Source organism: Diceros bicornis, chromosome 3 (genome assembly GCF_020826845.1).
Source record: "Diceros bicornis minor isolate mBicDic1 chromosome 3, mDicBic1.mat.cur, whole genome shotgun sequence".
Lineage (NCBI taxonomy): Eukaryota > Metazoa > Chordata > Mammalia > Perissodactyla > Rhinocerotidae > Diceros > Diceros bicornis.
This window is the reverse complement of record NC_080742.1, coordinates 8,910,778-8,928,958: the sequence shown is the minus strand read 5'-3', so window position 1 is coordinate 8,928,958 and position 18,181 is coordinate 8,910,778. Positions and strand designations below refer to the sequence as shown.

The following is an 18,181-nucleotide window of genomic DNA, read 5'->3' as shown; positions in this document are numbered from 1 at the left end:
TTCACATATTGGAAGAATACATACTTAAAATGTCCATATTACATAAAGCAATCTACAGATTCAATGCAATCCCAATCAGAATCTCAATGACATTTTTCAAGGAAATAGAACAAAGAATCCTAGAATTTATATAGAACAACAAAAGACCCCAAATAGCCAAAGCAATCCCGAGAAGACAGAACAAAGATGCAGGTGTCACACTCCTGAATTCAAAACATACTACAAAGCTACAGTAATCAAAGCAGCATGGGACTGGAAGAAAAACAGACACCTAGATCAATGAAATAAAACCCAGAGATAAAACCCAGAACCCAGAAATAAAACCACGCTTCTTTGGACAGCTAATCTTTGAGAAAGGAGTCAACAACATACAAAGGAGAAAGGAAAGTCTCTTCAGTAAATGGTGTTGGGAAATCTTGACAGCCACATGAAAAGAAATGAAAGTAGGCCATTATCTTATACCATATGCAAAAATTAACTCAAAATTGATTAAAGAATTAAATGTAAGACCTCACACAAAAATTCCCAGAAGAAAACATAGACAGTATACTCTTTGATATCAGTCTTAGCAGTATCTGGTTTTTCTTTGCTGGGAAAGATTCGCACTGAGCTAACATTTGTTACAAATCTTCATCTTTTTCTTTTTTTTCCTCCGCAAAGCGCCAGTACATTGTTGTATATTCTAGTTGTTGGTCCTTCTAGCTCTTCTATGTGAGCTGCCAGCGTAGCATTTCTGCTGACGAATGGTGTGATTCTGTGCCCAGGAACCGAATGCAGGCCACCAAAGCAGAGCACATGGAACCTTAACCACTAGGCCATCAGGGCTGGCTCTTAGCAGCAACCTTTTGAATACCATGTGTCCTCAGCCGAGGGAAACAAAAGAAAAAATAAAAAAAATAGGACTGCATGAAACTAAAATGCTTCTGCATGGCAAAAGAAACCATCAACAAAATGAAAAGACAACCCACCAACTGGGAGAAAATATTTATAAATCATATATTAGATAAGAGTTTAATTTCCAAAATATATAAAGAACTCACACAACTCAACAACAAAAAAAATGAACAACCTGATCAAAAAATGGGCAGAGGATATGAACAGACATTTTTCCAAACAAGACAGACAAAGGGCCAACAGGCACATGAAAAGATGTTCAACATGACTAATTATTAGGGAAATGTAAATCAAAACTAGAATGAGATATCATCTCACACCTGTCAGATTGGCTATTATTAAAAAGACAACAAATAACAAGTGTTGGAGAGGTTGCAGAACAAAGGGAACCATCAAACACTTCTGGAAGGAATGCATCAGGGAAAGCCAGTATAGAATACAGTAGGGAGATTTCTCAACAAATTAAAATGTAAAAATATCCTTTGATCCCTCTATTCCATTTCCGGGTATTATCCAAAGAATACGGAAACACTAATTCAAAAATATATATATACGCACTTATGTTCATTTCAGCTTTATTCACAATAGTCAAGACTTGAATGGAACCCAAGTGCCCATTATCAACGGATAAATGGATAAGGAAGATATGGTATATATATACATTAGAATACAATTCAGCCTCAAAAGAGGATGAAATAGTTCCATTTGTAACAACATAGATGGACCTTGAGGGTATTATGCTAAGTGAAAAAAGTCAGAGAAAGATGAACACTGCATGATTTTACTCAGATGGGAAAGATAAACAAACACACAGATAAGAACAACAGATTGGTGGTTACTAGAGGGGAAGGGGGTGGGTGAAGTGCAAAGGGGTAAAGGGGCTCATCTGTATGGTGACTACACGTGAACGGAGACTAGACATTTGGGGTTGAACATGATGCAGTCTATACAAAAGCCAAAATATAATGGTGGACACCTACAGTTTACACAATGTTATAAATCACTGTGACCTAAGTAAAATAATAAAAATAATTAAAATAAATATAATGAGAAATTAAATCTCAGTAAATTGAAAAAGAAAAAAAAGAACTGAGCGTTTTTACTGCTATCATTAATATTTCGTATCTGTACAACTTAGGGCAAAAGAGACATTCAAGCCCAATAAGCCACCCTCAGCACCCCAAGCAGAAACAATGTCTCTGACTTGGCAGACAGGTTCCGTAAGAATCAGGAGAGAAAACAGACTTTGTGTTGTAAAAATCAAAAGTTGTTAAAGAAAAGAGGAGAAAAAATCATCAAGACAGAGCCCGTTACAGGCCTTTCTAATCGCCCAATTTCACATGTGGTCTCTATGCGCTCAATAATATGCAGAGAGAGTTTTAATATTTTGAAATGTGAATTTTTTTTCAAAATAAATTTTAAAATAAAATTCAAAAGTCATGAATGTTTTCTACTAGACAATTTGAGGACTACAGAAATGACATAGAAAAAAATATCCACAATCCCACCATCCAGAGATGACCACTGCAGAGCCGTGCCCTTTCCACTGAACACATTCTTGGGGCTGAATAAAAAAAGCCCCCAAGACAGAACAGTCAACATGGGTTTCAGGTGGGCCTCACAGTTTTTTGAATCATGATTTTTACAAGATGACTCCTAAGTTATAGATATCACTTTCCCACAGTACTAGGAGGAGTTAGTGTGGGGAGTTAGACGATAGATATGTTATATGAAAAACAGTGACTGAAGAATTTCTTGAATTTTCTTCAACATTCATTAGAAAATATAATGTTGCTTCTATTATTCAGAGTCATTGTGTCTCACTCACTTCAGGTCTGAAAGGAAAATAATTTGAGCCAAAATCATCAGGATCTTTCAGGCATCCAAGTACACAAAATCTCCCACCCACTACAGAATGTGAACACCACAATAAAAATCAAAATATTCATCTCACTTCAACAGACATTACTTGAGTCCCCACTATATTCAGTGCTGTACATTCTAATAAGATGCTTTCAGTGTTTCTACGAATCAGCAATTTAAACCACCATTCAGTTGGCAAACATTCACTTAGGCCGGGGCTGGTTTCCTCTGGCTGGTTTGCCTTTGTTGTGTGTTTACCAAATACCTTGGGGAAGCTCACCACAGCCTAACAGAGAAGGGCAGGAGGAGGAAATGACTCCAAATATGGACTTCGCTTTCCCTCAATAGTGGTTGTTTGGTCCAAGCACAAGGCCACTGTCCTCCCCAATGTGCGTAAGTCAAGGGGACTACAGAACGATGATTGAAAACAGATTTAAATTGATTTGGGATGACTACTCATGAGAGTCTTTTGATATCTAGTTAATCTCTCTTTAACTAAACTGTAATAGTCAACCACACTACAACAGATGTGGTGCTAAGCCCTAGTATACAAAGATGTGTGATACCTGTGTGTGTGTGTGTTTCTGTATGTATATGTAAACTTGTTGTTATTTTGTTTCTTGTTTTTTATTCGCTAACATTTACTGAGCTCTGACAACCTGCCATGCACTGGACCAAACCCTTAGTGTGCATCATCTCAGGAACCCTCACAACAATCCATGAGGTAACTATAGGACCTCTGTGTTACAAGTGAGGAAATGGACTGGAGAAGATATCCACCTGATGCACAGCTAGTCAGTGTCAGAGCCCAAGTCAGACCTGGATCTCTCTGTACAAGAGGCCTAGGTCCTAACCACTTTGCTGTACCGTATGTGTAGCCAGAAAATGGCAGCCCAGCAGGAGAAAGGGCGGTACAGGAGCAACATGCAGCTTTGACAGAGCAAGTGAGATCTGTATTGTCTGCTGTGACCGTGCCTGGCTCAGAGGAGTCAATCAAACACTCACCATTGGGTGAATGGAATCCTAAGCCAGAAGATGAATGACTCCTCAAACTCCAATCCAAAGTAGACTTTGAATCGGACTCATTAAGTATCAGTGTTTATAACTTTTGTGCAAAATCAAATATCACCACTCCAGGGCATGCATCTGATATATTATGATGCAGTCGGCCCTGCTTGTGGTTAGGTCATGCTGTGTTTGTTACATTATAGCCTCTAGGAGAATGAAGAGCATTTAATCTAATATCCAGTTTTTTAATAAAAGCAGAAAGGCAGATCACAAAAAAAACAAGGTAATGCAAATTGACTAGTAGAAAAGAAGTCGCAGAAATAATGTGATGTACATATCTTGGCAAAAAATAAAATGGAGAGAGTGGAGATGTTGACCCAGATCAATAAACATGGATGCCATGGAAAAGCCGGTTGGGGAGAGAGTAGATTCCTGAAAAAACGAGGCTGATAATTTGCACTTACTTATGCAAGTGCAAGAGAAAATATAGAATTTGACAACTCGATACACAGTCACCCATATGAATGTGTATCTAGAAAACTACATAAAAGCATACAGGTGGTAACTGTGCTTTCCCAGTTCATAACAATGAATGAAGAACCACTGAACACTTATTGACTGACATGGCTCTAACGTCTGCCACTGTGCACCTCCCAGAAGGCACAATAGTAAGTGGCTAGTCTTTGTTCCCTACAGTGTGAACGGTGAGGGTAGACGTAGAAGGTTCAGGTGTCTTGTCTACCTTAAATTTACCCAAGGGAATGCCTGCCTCCATTGTGACAGTGTTGTCAGATGAAATGTGCCGCAGGTGCTGCACGGCTTGACCAGGGCTTTCTTGATCCCAATGTATGGACTTCGTAGAAATTGTTACAGCAGATAACACATTCCAGCTGGGCTGTTTCTGACAGCCCTTTGGTTCTGGAAAGTGGAGGTTGCTCTAGATGACCTGCACCATGCACACACACTGAAAAAGAAGAGGAGGAGAAGAGTAATCAGCAAAACCTTACAAATTTTTTAAAATTACAAAGTTAGAGAATATCTGTAAAGGGAATTGGGAAGGGACACAACTTTCAAGCTCCAAGGACTGCCAGAGGTAATGCTGGGAAGAGTGACAGCATGTCAGAATGAACTGCGCTCTCCTCTAGGGCAGCCTGCAACCACTGCTGAGGAAAGTCTCAGACCACTGTGGCTTGGCTGAGTCACCAAGTCAAACCTCCCACTGGGGAGGGTGAACTTGGCTCCCTTGACTCACTGTGAAGGAGTGTCCTCACCACCAGTTAGCATATCCACTCTCTGTGAAGACAGTAGTGCCAGGTCCTCACCTTAGATCACACGAGAAGTACGGATGCCCACCATAGAACTCTGAGTAGGCTCATTAATACAAACACTCTTCATGAAGCTTTCAGTATGTGCAAGGCATTATGCTAAATTATTTGGGTATAATAAAGGTGCAATGATATGGCACCTAACCCTGGAGAGCTGTCTAATGGGGAGACGGTGTGACAATGCTATGATCTTGGCCTTCTCTTGTTTCTCCGACTGCCTGTCATAGAATAAATCCTCAATAACCCCAGTGAGTTTTCAGGCCAAAGTTGGTGGGGGGAACGGAGGCTGGTCCGGGCTGTGTTATGCATCATTGGGCCCACAGAGAACTTCTGTAACCAGCTGGAGAGACTTTGGTTCCTCAGTCTGCTTCCACCTGTTCAGCTGCCCACACACCAAACAGCTGAGAGATACTGGCACCTTCAGGGGTCTAAATACTCTATTCTGGTTTGTTTGCTTCTGTTTAAGATTCAGATTGACATGCTCTCCCTCGGCCACCGGAACAATGTATCTCTACTAAACCCCAGCTCCTCCTCTATGAAACTGGGTTTCTGCTTTCTGGGTTCCTGAGTTTCCTATTTCTCTGTTTTTCTTTATCTAACCCAAGACATTCCATCTGGCCTAGGGTATGTTTTTTATTTTTATTGACTATTCTTCCAAATCCACCAAGTTGCTGTTTTCCAGATTTTTCTTCTCGCTTTACCTCTCTGCCTGAGAGATCTTTTCCCATTCTTGGCTTTAAATATCTTGAGGGAATGGGGGCAAGGGATGCCAGGAGGAAATTACAGATCCATCTCCATCCCACATCTTCTCCTGAGCTCCATACCCACATACCCAGCTGACTACTGGGCATGTTCCAGTGTCTGACATAGGAGCTCAAACTGACTTTGTACACATCCCAGGGTGAACTCCTTCTCCCACCAACCCATCTCTTCTTCCTGTCTCAGTGAAGGACTTTTTGCTACCAACTTTGTCCAAGTCAGGAACCTGACTGTCAGCCTCAATTCCCCCCTTTAAGTAGAGTTAAGACCTTGCTCAAGGTCACAGACCTTATAAAGCCAAAGCAGGAGTCAGTGAGGGGTGAAGATGGGGGTTTAGAGTGGTGTGAGGGTTCACAGCAGAGCACTGGGCAGCTCCTCTTGGGGAATGGGGATGATGTTCTGTAAGTAGATGAGTGAGGAGCTTGTTCCCCCTGTTGGCCACGCCCCTCATTATCACCAGTTCACAGAGCTCAGTCCTCCCTGGAGTCAGGCACTGAGATGGTGCCTGAAGAGGATTGTGTTTTATTAGGACAACGGGGAAGACGAAATGAAGGAACAACCTGAAAACAGAGCGAAAGTAAGTTTCAGCCTCCTCTACTCGGACCCCTTCTCAAACATACTGGGAGGTCTTAGCCTTAACCTAGGCCTTCAGAGGAGGGTGGGAGGTGTTGGTCTCTTTCACAGCAGACATGTCTTAATTATAAATTTCTAAGCACAAAAACATAAGCTGAGGGAGATAGAGGATGATATAATAATCTGAGGGACAGATTTCCTGCAGATTATTTAGACTTTTCCTTCATTAATCATTTGTACCAATTATTGTTTCACCTTGAAACTGGCTAGGTTGCAGTAGATGGTCTCTGGGGTCCACATAAAGTAGAAGTTATAGAGAATATCACCCTTTTGGAGTATCAGGTATGTGTGTGTGTGTGTGTGTGTGAGTGCATAGCCAAAGGAAGAAGACTAAATTGAACCAGGAGGCAGTGATGGCCAGGACCATGTCCTCCTGTTCCAGTGCCATATCCTCAGAAATGGTAAGACAGGGCATTGTGAAAGATCAGAGAGGAATGCATCTGAAATGAAGCTTTGAGATATACAGGTAGCCTAGACCTCCAACTGAAAGGAAGCTTCCTTTACAGTTATGCTAACCATACCCAGGGCCTGGTGGGTATAGTTATACTAACTAGTTACCCTAATTATACCCTGGTGGCAAAGAAGAGGAAGGAGATTGAAAGGGGACTGGGCCTGAGGAGGGAAGTTGTGGGTCCTTCAGCATGCATTACCAGACCCAGTTCCTGAGATCCTCTTCTATAGCACAAACTGAAAGCCAGACTCGCTCAGCTATAACCAAGATTCAAGTCCCAAGTTCCCCAAATGTAGGCTTTTGGGTTCTGCTTCATTGATGTGGTGTTGGCCAAATATAAAGCAATAGAATACTCTGCTATGTAGGGGAGGAAGACAATTCCTCTCCCTCTAGGTCTTTCTGGCTGGTCTAAGAATTAAACTGACATGAAACAGAATAACAGGAGAGAATCAAACAAAGCTTTATGACATGTATATATGGGAGAAACTCAGAAAAACTGAGTAACTTGCCAGAACGACCAAAGCCATCATCTTAAATATTATCTTCAGCTAAAGACAAAGGAAAGTGTTGGGGGTAGTGGTTTGGGACTTCAAAGGGGAGGAAGACAATTCACATGGAGATGGAAAAGCAAATGTTTGTTAAACAGTGTTTGTTGGCCCATCTGTGGACAATGTTATCTTATGGTATTAGCTCCTTCCTGGAATAGGCCTTCTATCTTAAATTCTTTTATGCAGTTGGGGGGAAGGTCAAAGTTTCTTTCAGAGCCTTTTATTCTTAAAAATGTTCAAGGCAGGGGCCAGCCTGGTGGTGTAGTGATTAAGTTAGCACACTCAGCTTTGGTGGCCCAGAGTTCACAGTTTGGATCCTGGGTGCAGACTGACATACCGCTTGTCAAGCCATGCTGTGGCAGCGTCCCATATAAAATAGACGAAGATGGGCACAGATGTTAGCCCAGGGACAATCTTCCTCAGCAAAAAGAGGAGGACTGGCAGTGGATGTTAGCTCAGGGCTGATCTTCCTCACAAAAAATAAAAATAAAAATAAATAATCAAGGCAAAGAGACACATTATGGGGTGGCCAATTCTGATGCACTACAAGTACAAGATTATTCCAGGGCTATCATTTATACATTCTTCAGATGTCTAGTCCACTTGTGGTAAAATGTTAAGTGGAAAAGAAAGTGACAATTGTGGTGACATCTGCATGGCAAAAGGATTCATGGAAAGAATTTCAAAATAGTCAATGAGCAACTGGGTGGTGAGAAACTGGGTGAACCGTTTCCCTTATATTTTTCTTTATATTCTAGATTTTGACCAATAAGAAAACATTGCTTTGGGGGACAAAAATCCACATCCATTTACTGGTTTATGAAAAAAATTTTATTTCACATTGTCAACATTCAAAACTGTGTTTGTCTCAATTATTATTACCACTTTTATCCAATTACTGCTCAAATTTAAAGCTCAACAAATGGTGACAATAACCAGCCAGAGATTTTAAAGTTTTCTGTTCAAATACCCAGCCAAATAGTCTTTCCAGTGCATCCAATTACAAAAACAATACAATTTAGTAATGAGATTGATGCCCTTATTCAAGGGAACACAATCCATGGACTGGGGAACACAGTGCCTCACAAGCAGTGGAACCCTCTTCCCAGGGATTTTGGGCGAGAGGAGTTCTATGGAGCCTTAGGGACAGCAATGCAGAAACAGGGCAGGACTAGCTAGGAGCTCAGTGATTTCCTTATAAGGCCAGCAGGTCAATCAGGGAATAAGGAAAGAGTACTTGGCTTAAGGTAGTGGCTGGAGTTGCACATGTGACCTTATTGAGAACAGAGAGATCATCACACATTCTTGGCAGTTGGGGACTGGCTGGCTGGATACACTGTGTTTCTGGTCAAGCACAGGATTTACAGGGACAGGAAAGTCATCTAGGTTTCGGGTTGCTGACGTGGCACCCTGGGCAGGAGTGGCTCATGTTGGGCCTAGAAGATGATTTCAACAGGTGACATTTGTTTTCCTTTCCTCTACTTCTCTTCCTGCTGTGTTGTGTCTGTGCTCCTCTCTAAGGGGAACTGAAAGGTTACACTCGTCTAAAAGAGACACATGTTTAAACAATAATAGAGGAAAACCCTTGGGCAGGACACAGTCAAAGAGCAGCCAGGGCTTTCCCTCTCAGCCCTCACGTGGAGTCTGGAGGGTCCTCATTGAGACGCTACTGGTCCCCAGGAAGAGAGAAATAGGTCTTGCTTGAGGGAGCAGGACTTCCTCTCATCCCGGGTCTTCCTGCTGCTGCCAGGAATGAACCTGCTCTGATGGAAGCAGACCTCAGCCAGCCTCGGGGCAGTGGGTGCGGGAGAGCAGATCCAGACTCAGGCAGATGAGCGTGCAGAGATCCAATTACTGAAGTTTGGACCTTTTAATGTCACCTCTGAGACCCTGGTGTACTTTATCTCCCCCAGGACAGTGCTCTTCTACCCATCACAGAATCAGAGAACTAATCTAATCTGACTTCTTCATTTGAGTCACATGGACTCAATTAGATGTACACGTGAGGACAATTATTTGTGAAATAGACAAGCCTGGAAAACCAAAAAGAAGAAAGCCATTGAGATATTTTGATGAGAGGACTGTGGATGCAATTTTCTTTCATTTGTCTCCAATTTACATCTTTATAACACTGTGTGTTAAGTAAATATTTTTTCTCAAAAAATCATTTGCCTTTTATTAGAATTAGTAATAACCCCATTTATAAGACCAAGTCATGGGTTTGCTTAGGAAACACAGAAGCTTAGACCCTTGAAGATGAAAGAGGAACCCTTCCTTCCAGAAGCCTCACTGTTTCTCATTTTTAAAGATGAGAAAACAGCTCCAAAAATGAAGGTGAGTCCTTCAACATTACAGGCCCGTGAGCAGCTGGGGCAGGATCAGAACACCCCCTCCCTCCTTTCTAGTGTGAGCACCTTTCATGGCGTGAACCTGTCATCTCAAATTCAACAACCTCATCCAGAGCACCCAGGACACGTCAGGTGTGGGGCCAGGTCCTTTCACAGCAGTAACCTCATGTTTATAACCAGTGAAGATAATGAACCTCTGTGAGGCGCACACCAGTATTCTCAGTCAACAGATGATGAAAGTCGGGCTCCCTGGACGTTCCTCACAAAGGGCTCTTTAATGAGCTGACCAAGCCCAAGATTTCTCAGGTTTGGGAGAACTTCCTTGTAAAGAACATGAAAAGACACCATCACGTGTCCATTCATAAGCCCAGAAGGAATTCAGAGAATGAAACAAAGGTGCACTATAAAGGGGTTATGAGAATTTGGTTTGAAGAAAAAAGAAGACATTGAGTATGATTTGTCTTAGGGATGTGAGGTAAGTTAGGGTAGAGGAAGAATTTACAACGAAATGTGTTATTGGCATTGGTGTTGGTGGTGCTGTGGTTTCCAAAGTGGGGTGCATATGATAATACATTGGTGTGGGGGATAAGAATGTTAGAACTACTATTTGTTTTTGTTTTATCACATATTTTTTAATTGTTTATATTTTTGTTTGTCTGATAATATGCACAATGCATTTTTACCATAGTTCTTATGACTTATTGCTTAATAAATAAGTAAATGTACATATATTGAGGGTTTATTCATGGGTAAAATAAAGCCAAGAAAATTTTGAAAAAAAAAAGCAAGAAAATTTGCTTGCCAAAAAGGAATAATTATTATAAAGCTATACTAATTAGAATACTGTGTTCCTGGCACAGGAATAGATGAAATAGGGATTTCGTCCCATTGGAAAAGGTGAAGTTGTGCACACACAGTGACTCCACCTCTAGCTGTATCCTTAGAGAAAATGTCACGTGGAAGTGGACACACACAGTGGAAAAAAAGAAAGAGCAGAAAGGGCTGTGTCAGCCTATGGAAACTTAGTTATCTCGGGGGTGACAGTGAAAAACAGTGGGAGAAAAGAGGGATTAGTCAATAATTTGGGGAGAAATTGGATCTCTGCATTCAGGTTCCTACCTTACCCCCATACACAAAAATTTAATTCAAAGCAGATCAAAGATAAATGTGCAGAACAGAGCCTTAACACTATTAGAAAAACAAAAATCAGAACACGTTTACACTTCAAAGTAAGGAATAAACGTTCTGAAAGCTGCAAAATAGTTGAAATACATGGTCACTGGTACAGTAGAGCAAGTTAAAGCTGGTTCATTTAGTATACAATGCTTTTTGCCTGAGATCACAGAAGTGAGATGAATCTGAAGTTCCCACATGGTTCTGGTGGAATTATCATGGAGAAATGTGATGACATGTTAGAGCAGCAGCATCCATGGTACGAAAAGGGAGGATGGGTTTGTGGGTTGGGAGGAAGCCCGTGATTACATTTCTAGAATGCATTCTTGTGTGAGGCTGGGAATCCACCCATTCAGAGAGAGACACATTAATCTATCTGTTACTGCTAGGACAGCAGTTGTTACAAATCAATCTGAATAAGAATGAGTGTGGAGGTCATTGAAAAATACGTATTTTCAGCTTCGAGCCTAAGATTCTGATTTATTGTGTTGGATGTTACTGAGAACCTGCACTTTTATTCAAACCTCCCAGGTGCGTCTGATGCAGGCGGTTCCTGGACCACAGTTTGAGAAACACTGTTCTAGGAGCTTAAACTCTAAGCTACAGTCAATGTTAAGAGTTCTGGTGGAAAGTTGGAGGATCCAGTACACAAGAGACCATACACACTTGAATCCAGAATTTTTGTACACCCAAAATGTCCCTTAATTTTAATGATTGAGAAAAAAATAATCTGATAAGACTCATTCCGGTTTAGGAATCCGCCATGTCAAGGTCAGGGAATTGGGTAGAAAGGATCTTTACTTGTTTAGAACAGAACAGTTCTGGCTGTTGCTGATCTTGAAAAGAATGTGTGAGTAGAATACAATATCAGCATCTGTACAGGAATCTCTTTATTCCTACACTTTCACGTATCAATAGTGATACCATTGGTTATCGTGAGGGCAATGTCAGTTTGTCCAAAAGATAAATCATATACTAACTTGAGTTCTTCATGAAGTCCAAAGTTTTCATTCCACCATTTTTCATTCTCCTGAATGATGCGTGAACTCCTTTCCCAGCCATTTTTTCTGGATAAATGATTCAGTACCACAAACCTTCCCATATTTCTCTCCTAAATGTCTCCCCTAACACATCAACTCTAGGTGACCTTGTCTGTCACAGGAAGCAAATTAAATTGGATTCCAGTAGCTCCTAGGAGAGCTGAAAGAACATGCTGTCTGCCAGACTGTTTGCCTAAGGCCTGGAGATGGGAGATTCATAACTAGGAAAGCGCAATGGCTCATTGGGGGAGGGGACAGGCCAGTGGGATAGAAGGGTGGGGGTTGGGCATGGAGCTCAGGGTCTCTCTTTGTTCAGAGCACAGTGTCGTCAGGGCAGGAAGGGAGGCAGGGGCTGGTCTATCTTGTGTGCCAAGGCTGCTCTTGGCAGCCACAAGCAAAATTTTCAGTGCAGTGTAGGGGAGGTCTGAATCACTGTGCCTCTCCCAGGCAGCACAGTAATACACACCAGAATCACTTTCTTCCACAACATTGATATAAAGTTTACAGGTCCTTCCTGTGCCTAAATAAGCTTGGTATTTTGATGAACTGATTCCTGATTCCCTCACAACCTGTGAGCTGGAGAACTCGTAGTAGAGAAGGCGTTGTGGAGCCATCCCCTCCTGGTACCGGTACCAGTGGACATAGTCATTGCTTTGTTTAATATCACAAATGATTACAACGGATGACCCAGCCTGTTTGGTGATGGACATCTGTGTCTCTTCCAAATTGGAAGATAGCTGAGCGGCTGCAATGAGAAAAACAAAAAGTAATGAGGAAGAGGTAACAGTAATTCCTTAGTATGGCCTCCTATTGACGAAAAAAAAAAAAAAAGAAAGAAAAATCCCGTGAGCATCTAGGCAGCACACTCACCAGGAGCCAGGAAAGCTAGAAGGAGGGCTAGAGCCCGCAGCATGCCTTCCTCCTTGGGCCTCAGAAGGAAAGGGAGAGATGACAGGAGGAGCGGAGCACCCTCTCAGAACTCCAGTCCCGCTCAGAAGACAGTGAGCCCAGGACACGAGGCAGGGAGTTAGAGCTGCTTCTGGACAGCGTCCCAGGCAGGGCAGTGACTGAGGGGCTCTCCTAGAAGACCACCAGGCTGATCACCCAGAGGGGGCGGTGCTGGGGGAGGACGGGGGAGGAGCCCTGCCTCTCTGCCCACCCATTTCTTGAGAGCCCTCCTGTGGCAGGCTGAGAGCAGGCTCTCTCCAGAAGAGGAGAGGCCAGGGGCCCTGAGAGCCCAGGACAGAGGGAGGGACCATCTGGAGCCCACGGAGTGGGCAGGAGAAGCACGGATGAAGCTGGCCTGTCCCCTAGTGCAGGGAGCAGTCCTGAGTCGGGGAACTGCCCTACCACTCAGGGTTTCCATGTTCACGCTGCTGCCGTGGGCTTCTCCTGCGATGTAGCTTCTTCTTGCCCTGATCCTCCTTCCTTTTCACGTCTGTGAGTCAACCTGGAGGCACCAACAGCAAAGCTGATAAGCATTGAGCCCAGTTTAGTAAAGAAATTAACATCAATTATGTTGGTCTACATTTGACTCTCCTTAAAGGTAAATGGGTGTGCGTGTGTGTGTGTGTGCGGGCAACAAGTCATTTTGTTAGACGATTTCTGTTCATCTTGAAGTGAAAAGGCCACTTCATATAGGGTTGCCAAATTTAGTGTTAAAAAAAAAGTGCATGGTCTTTGCAATATTTGAGACACACTTGAACTAAAAAAGCATTTGTTGTTTATCTGCAATTCAGATTTCCTCAGGCATCCTGTGTTTTATTAGGCGGGCTTCCCCTCAGGAAGTGTACCCATATCTGCGATTTACTTGGATTCACAGATGGGTAGATAGGTGATCAAACAAGAATAGTGAAATGATGGGAGAATTGAAGTGGTGCACACAGATTCTGAGCCCCCATTGTTGTAAATGGATTTGGATACATGTCTACAATATTTGTAGTAGAATGTAGACACAGCGCCTCTCCATCATTGTTTTGGCATCTCTCAGGTGATTCCTCTTCTCCTGTCCTAACAGACAGCTGGGGAATGACAAAGGGAGGGGACTCGGGCTGCTCCTTCTTTTGCCTCAGGGACCCCATGTGCCAGGACATGAGGGGTCCCAGCAGCAGCTCTGCAAGAGAACATTCCAGGTCACTACGCAGGAAGCAAGCTCAATGCCTCAGAGTCCCAGAACATCCCACTGGACAGAGTCATGGTTACAGCTCAGAAAGGAGAAAATGCCATCACACTAGAGTGGAAAGAAAATTCTTAAAAGAGCAAAAAAAGAAAACTACTCCACCAGAATGTAAAAAGAACTATAGAGCTACAGTAATGAAAAGAGGGCACTTTTGACACCAGAATATATTCATGGAACTTACCACAGAGCTTATGAGTGAAAGTATTTCTTTATGGAAGTATTACAACCAATAAATGCAGGAGAAATATGAAACTCAGGAAATTACCATTATGCAACCCTAATGACATCCTGGACTTAGACGACTCCATATATTCCTGTATAGCTCTGCCTGTTGCACTGCCTCTCTTTCTCCACAATTCCATCTCCCCCCTTGCTTTCTCTATCACTCTTCATATCCCTCCTTCTCTCCATCTCTAGGTCCACAACCCTTTCTCTCTATTTCCTATTGCTCTCCATCCCTCTCTGCTTTTCTAACTCCCTTTCCAGCTCTGTCTCCTTCTCCTTCTCTATTTTTCTTAGTCTCTCTTCTTCGTTACTCTCTCTCTCCTTATCTCTCTATATTTTTCCCCATCTATATCTCTCTATCTGCCTATCTCTACTACTTATCTTTCTTTTTCTATTTCTCTATTTCTCTCTCTCTTATCTATGTTACATTCTATGTCTATCTCTACCTCTCTTTCCATTTCTTCCCATGGTCGTTACAGCTACTTTAAATTCTGTTATACCAACATCTGTGTCATTTCAAGGTTGACATCTGTTAATGGCTTTTTCATAACAAAATATTAAGATTTCCTGGTTTTCCATATATTGAGTAATTTTGGATTGTGTCCTGCACATTTTGAATATTATGTTAGGGGCTCTAGGCAGTGTTTAAATACTGTGGAGAATGCTGAGTTTCTTGTTGGCAGGCAATTGACCCAGTTAGGGGTTGCAAGTTCCCACCTGCTTTTGGTGGGCAGTTCCAATCACCGTGGTTTTCAAAGCCTTTATAGTACTACTCAGATCTGTCCTGTGTGCACCACCCAGGGGCCAGTCTAGGACCTGGGCAATGGATTACACCTAGATCAGTTTGGAAAGCCTTGGGTAGGCTGTTTAGGGTCATTCTATGCACTCGCAGCTAGAGGGTAAACCCAGTTGTTCAAACCCCATTGCATGAGATTTCTTTCTTAAACTCTCTCCTCTCTGCAATCTCTACAACACTTTCTAATTCACAGCGGTCCCCCTTCCCATCCTCTGGCCAGGTAAGTGGAGCTTTAGCATCCTTGCTCTGCTGTGCATTTCCTGCAACTGTGTCTGCCTTCGGGGCCAAGCAGAGAGAGGATAAAGACAGGACAAAAGCCACCAGGACTCTCTCCATGCTCAGAGTCCTCAGACTCAGGGGTTATAGTTACATTCAATGAGAGACACAGGGCCAAGTGTGCTCACTGCAAATTTTCCAGCCTGGAGCTCACTCCTTGCAGTGTGATTTCATAGCTTCTCAATCAAGAGGGGCAGTTTATTTCCCCGTTTTTGAATGTGAGTGGAAGGTATGGGGTTCCAGTTCTGAGTCTAGGCCTCAAGAGGCCTAATGCACTTCTGCTAGCCCTCGTGGACCCCCACGATTGTCATGAGAACAAGTCCAGCCTGGCCTGCTGGAGGATGAAATGCCACATGAGACAGAGCTGATCCATTCCAACCTAGGGCACCTTGACCACCCAACCCATCAGCTGACCAACATGTGTTCAAGTCCAATAGAGATCAGCTGAGACTGGGCCAGATCAGCAGAACAGCCTAGCTGATCAATGGGCTTGTGAGAATTAGTAAATGGCTGTTGTTTTATGCCACTATGTTTTGGAGTGTTTGTTATACAGAATTTTTGTGGAATAGGATAAGTAGGTAGGTAGGTAGGTAGGAAGAGAGATGGAGATAGATAGATAGATAGATAGATAGATAGACAGACAGATAGATTGATTTGTTGTTAGTACCTCGGAGCCAATTCCAACTCCTAGGAATCCCGTGTACAGCAGAGCGGAACCCTACCTAGTCTTTTTATGTCATCCTCTCCTCCTCCAGAGCTATGTCAGACAATGCTCCAGCGCTATTCGTAGGATTTTCATGGCCAATTTTTTGGAAGTGTGTGGTCAAGTTCCTCTTCTTAAGATAGATAAATAGATAGTTACATATAGGTACATAGAAAGAGAGTATATATAAGAGAAAAAAAAGTTAGAAATTTATATAATATTAACACCTATAAAATGTATACATATATATAAATGAATGTGTAATAATATACAAGAATACAATTTGTAACAATATGTATATAAATATTCATATATCTCTAACTTTCTATCAATATCTACCTCGGTTTCTGTATATCTATCTCTATCTTCCTAACTCGATCACACTCGCTGTGCCCACATTTATCCTTTATCTCTATACCACTCTCATTCTCTCTCTCTCCCTCTATCTCCAGCTCTCTCTTACTCTATCTTTATTTCTCTATCTCTGTCTCAGTATGCCTACCCCTCCCTCTCTCTCTCTCCTTCTCTATCACTATATTTGCATCAAAATCTCTCTCTAAGCTCTGTGCTTTTTTTCTCCATATCCATCTTCCCTCACTCTCTGAATCTCTCTATTTCCAGCTCTCTATCCCTCTGTCTCTATCACTCTCCCTCTCTTTTTATTTCTCTGTTTCTCTGTTATTATTTCTCTCTCTTACTCATTACAGAGATCTATCCTTCTCTATGTATAGTTCTCTCTCACACTAACTCTTTTTATCTCTGTATCTGCTGCCTCAGTGATTCTCTCTTTTTCTCTCACTCCCACTCTTCTCTGTAGCCCTCTCTCTCTCTGTTTCTATTACTAATTTCTATGCTATCAGTATCTATAGCTTCCTCTTCCTCTCTCATATTGACCCCTCTCCTCCTTCTCTCCCTTTCTTTCTATCTCTTCCTCTTCTCTGGTCTCCTGGGGGCCTGTCGCATGTAGACCTGTGGGTCTGGTCAACTAGCTATGATGGGAGAACGAGTCCAAGCTCACAAATGTAAATTTACTTCTTCTGCTTCTCCCAATAATTATATCTGCTACATATCAAGAGATCAGAATTATTGTGGTGATGATAGAAGAGCTGTTAAAAATATTGCTGCCTTGAGGAGAAGAGTATAGCATACAGATTATTGCTCGTATTTCTATTTCAGCTGGCTCTGTGGTGTCACCTAGCAGCAATATGGGAAGTAGTCTATTTATCATGAATTATTAGTTTCCTATGATTTCCTGACCTGTGAATGGGTGTCTTTCCTCTCTATACCGTTTAGTGGCCACAATGAGGCAGGTCAATAGTGTTTGACCTTCATGAGGGCACATACTCTGTATCAAGAGCATTGGGAGCAAAGCCAAGGTATTTAGTATATATTTACGGGATAAAGTACCATGTGTGTTTTGGAAGATTCTTATAAGAATGTCAGTGAAACTGAATTATATATTGTGTGTTCTTTCCATAGAAGATGAAATGAACAACATTTTCACACAGTCAGTCTGGGCTGGGACAGAGATGGGAAGTAGTGACTCTAATGCAAATCATTCTTCATCTCACAGGACTAAACTAAGCGTTGATAGTGGAGAAGGAGGAAGCCACACTAGGTGGACAAAGGGCCCCAGGTCATGTCCCTGGCCCTGTGCTGCTCTGTGCCACCCTGTAGCTTCCCAGAGAGCAGCAGCCTCTCCTGCCAGTGCTGTGGCAGGGCTGGGCCAGGCGCAGGTTCCAGGGAAGCTGAGTGTAGCCCAGACACCTCAACCCCAGCTTCACACTCTGCCTGCTCTTCCCACAGGCTCTGTGGCTGCCAGGAGCATGTGGTCTTCCAGGAACTACCAGTTCCAATCCACTCCACATGGTGCCAGCCTTCCAGAGTTCCTTTCCCTGTGAATGGTCCAGTCATAGGATCAGCCTGGGAGCCCAGCTCCCTGGGCAGCCACTGATATAAT

General features: G+C 42.6%; 1 gene segment (V, D, J or C); it reads right to left on the bottom strand.

Moving 5' to 3' along the window:
• The window catches only part of LOC131392797 (T-cell receptor gamma chain C region C10.5-like), a 32,512-nt gene extending 19,368 nt beyond the window's left edge, over positions 1-13,144 (bottom strand). The window contains 2 exon segments of the C gene segment in view: positions 12,482-12,787; positions 12,913-13,144. Of these exon segments, the coding sequence occupies positions 12,482-12,787; positions 12,913-12,955 (349 nt within the window).
• Positions 13,145-18,181: the final 5,037 nt, after the last annotated feature.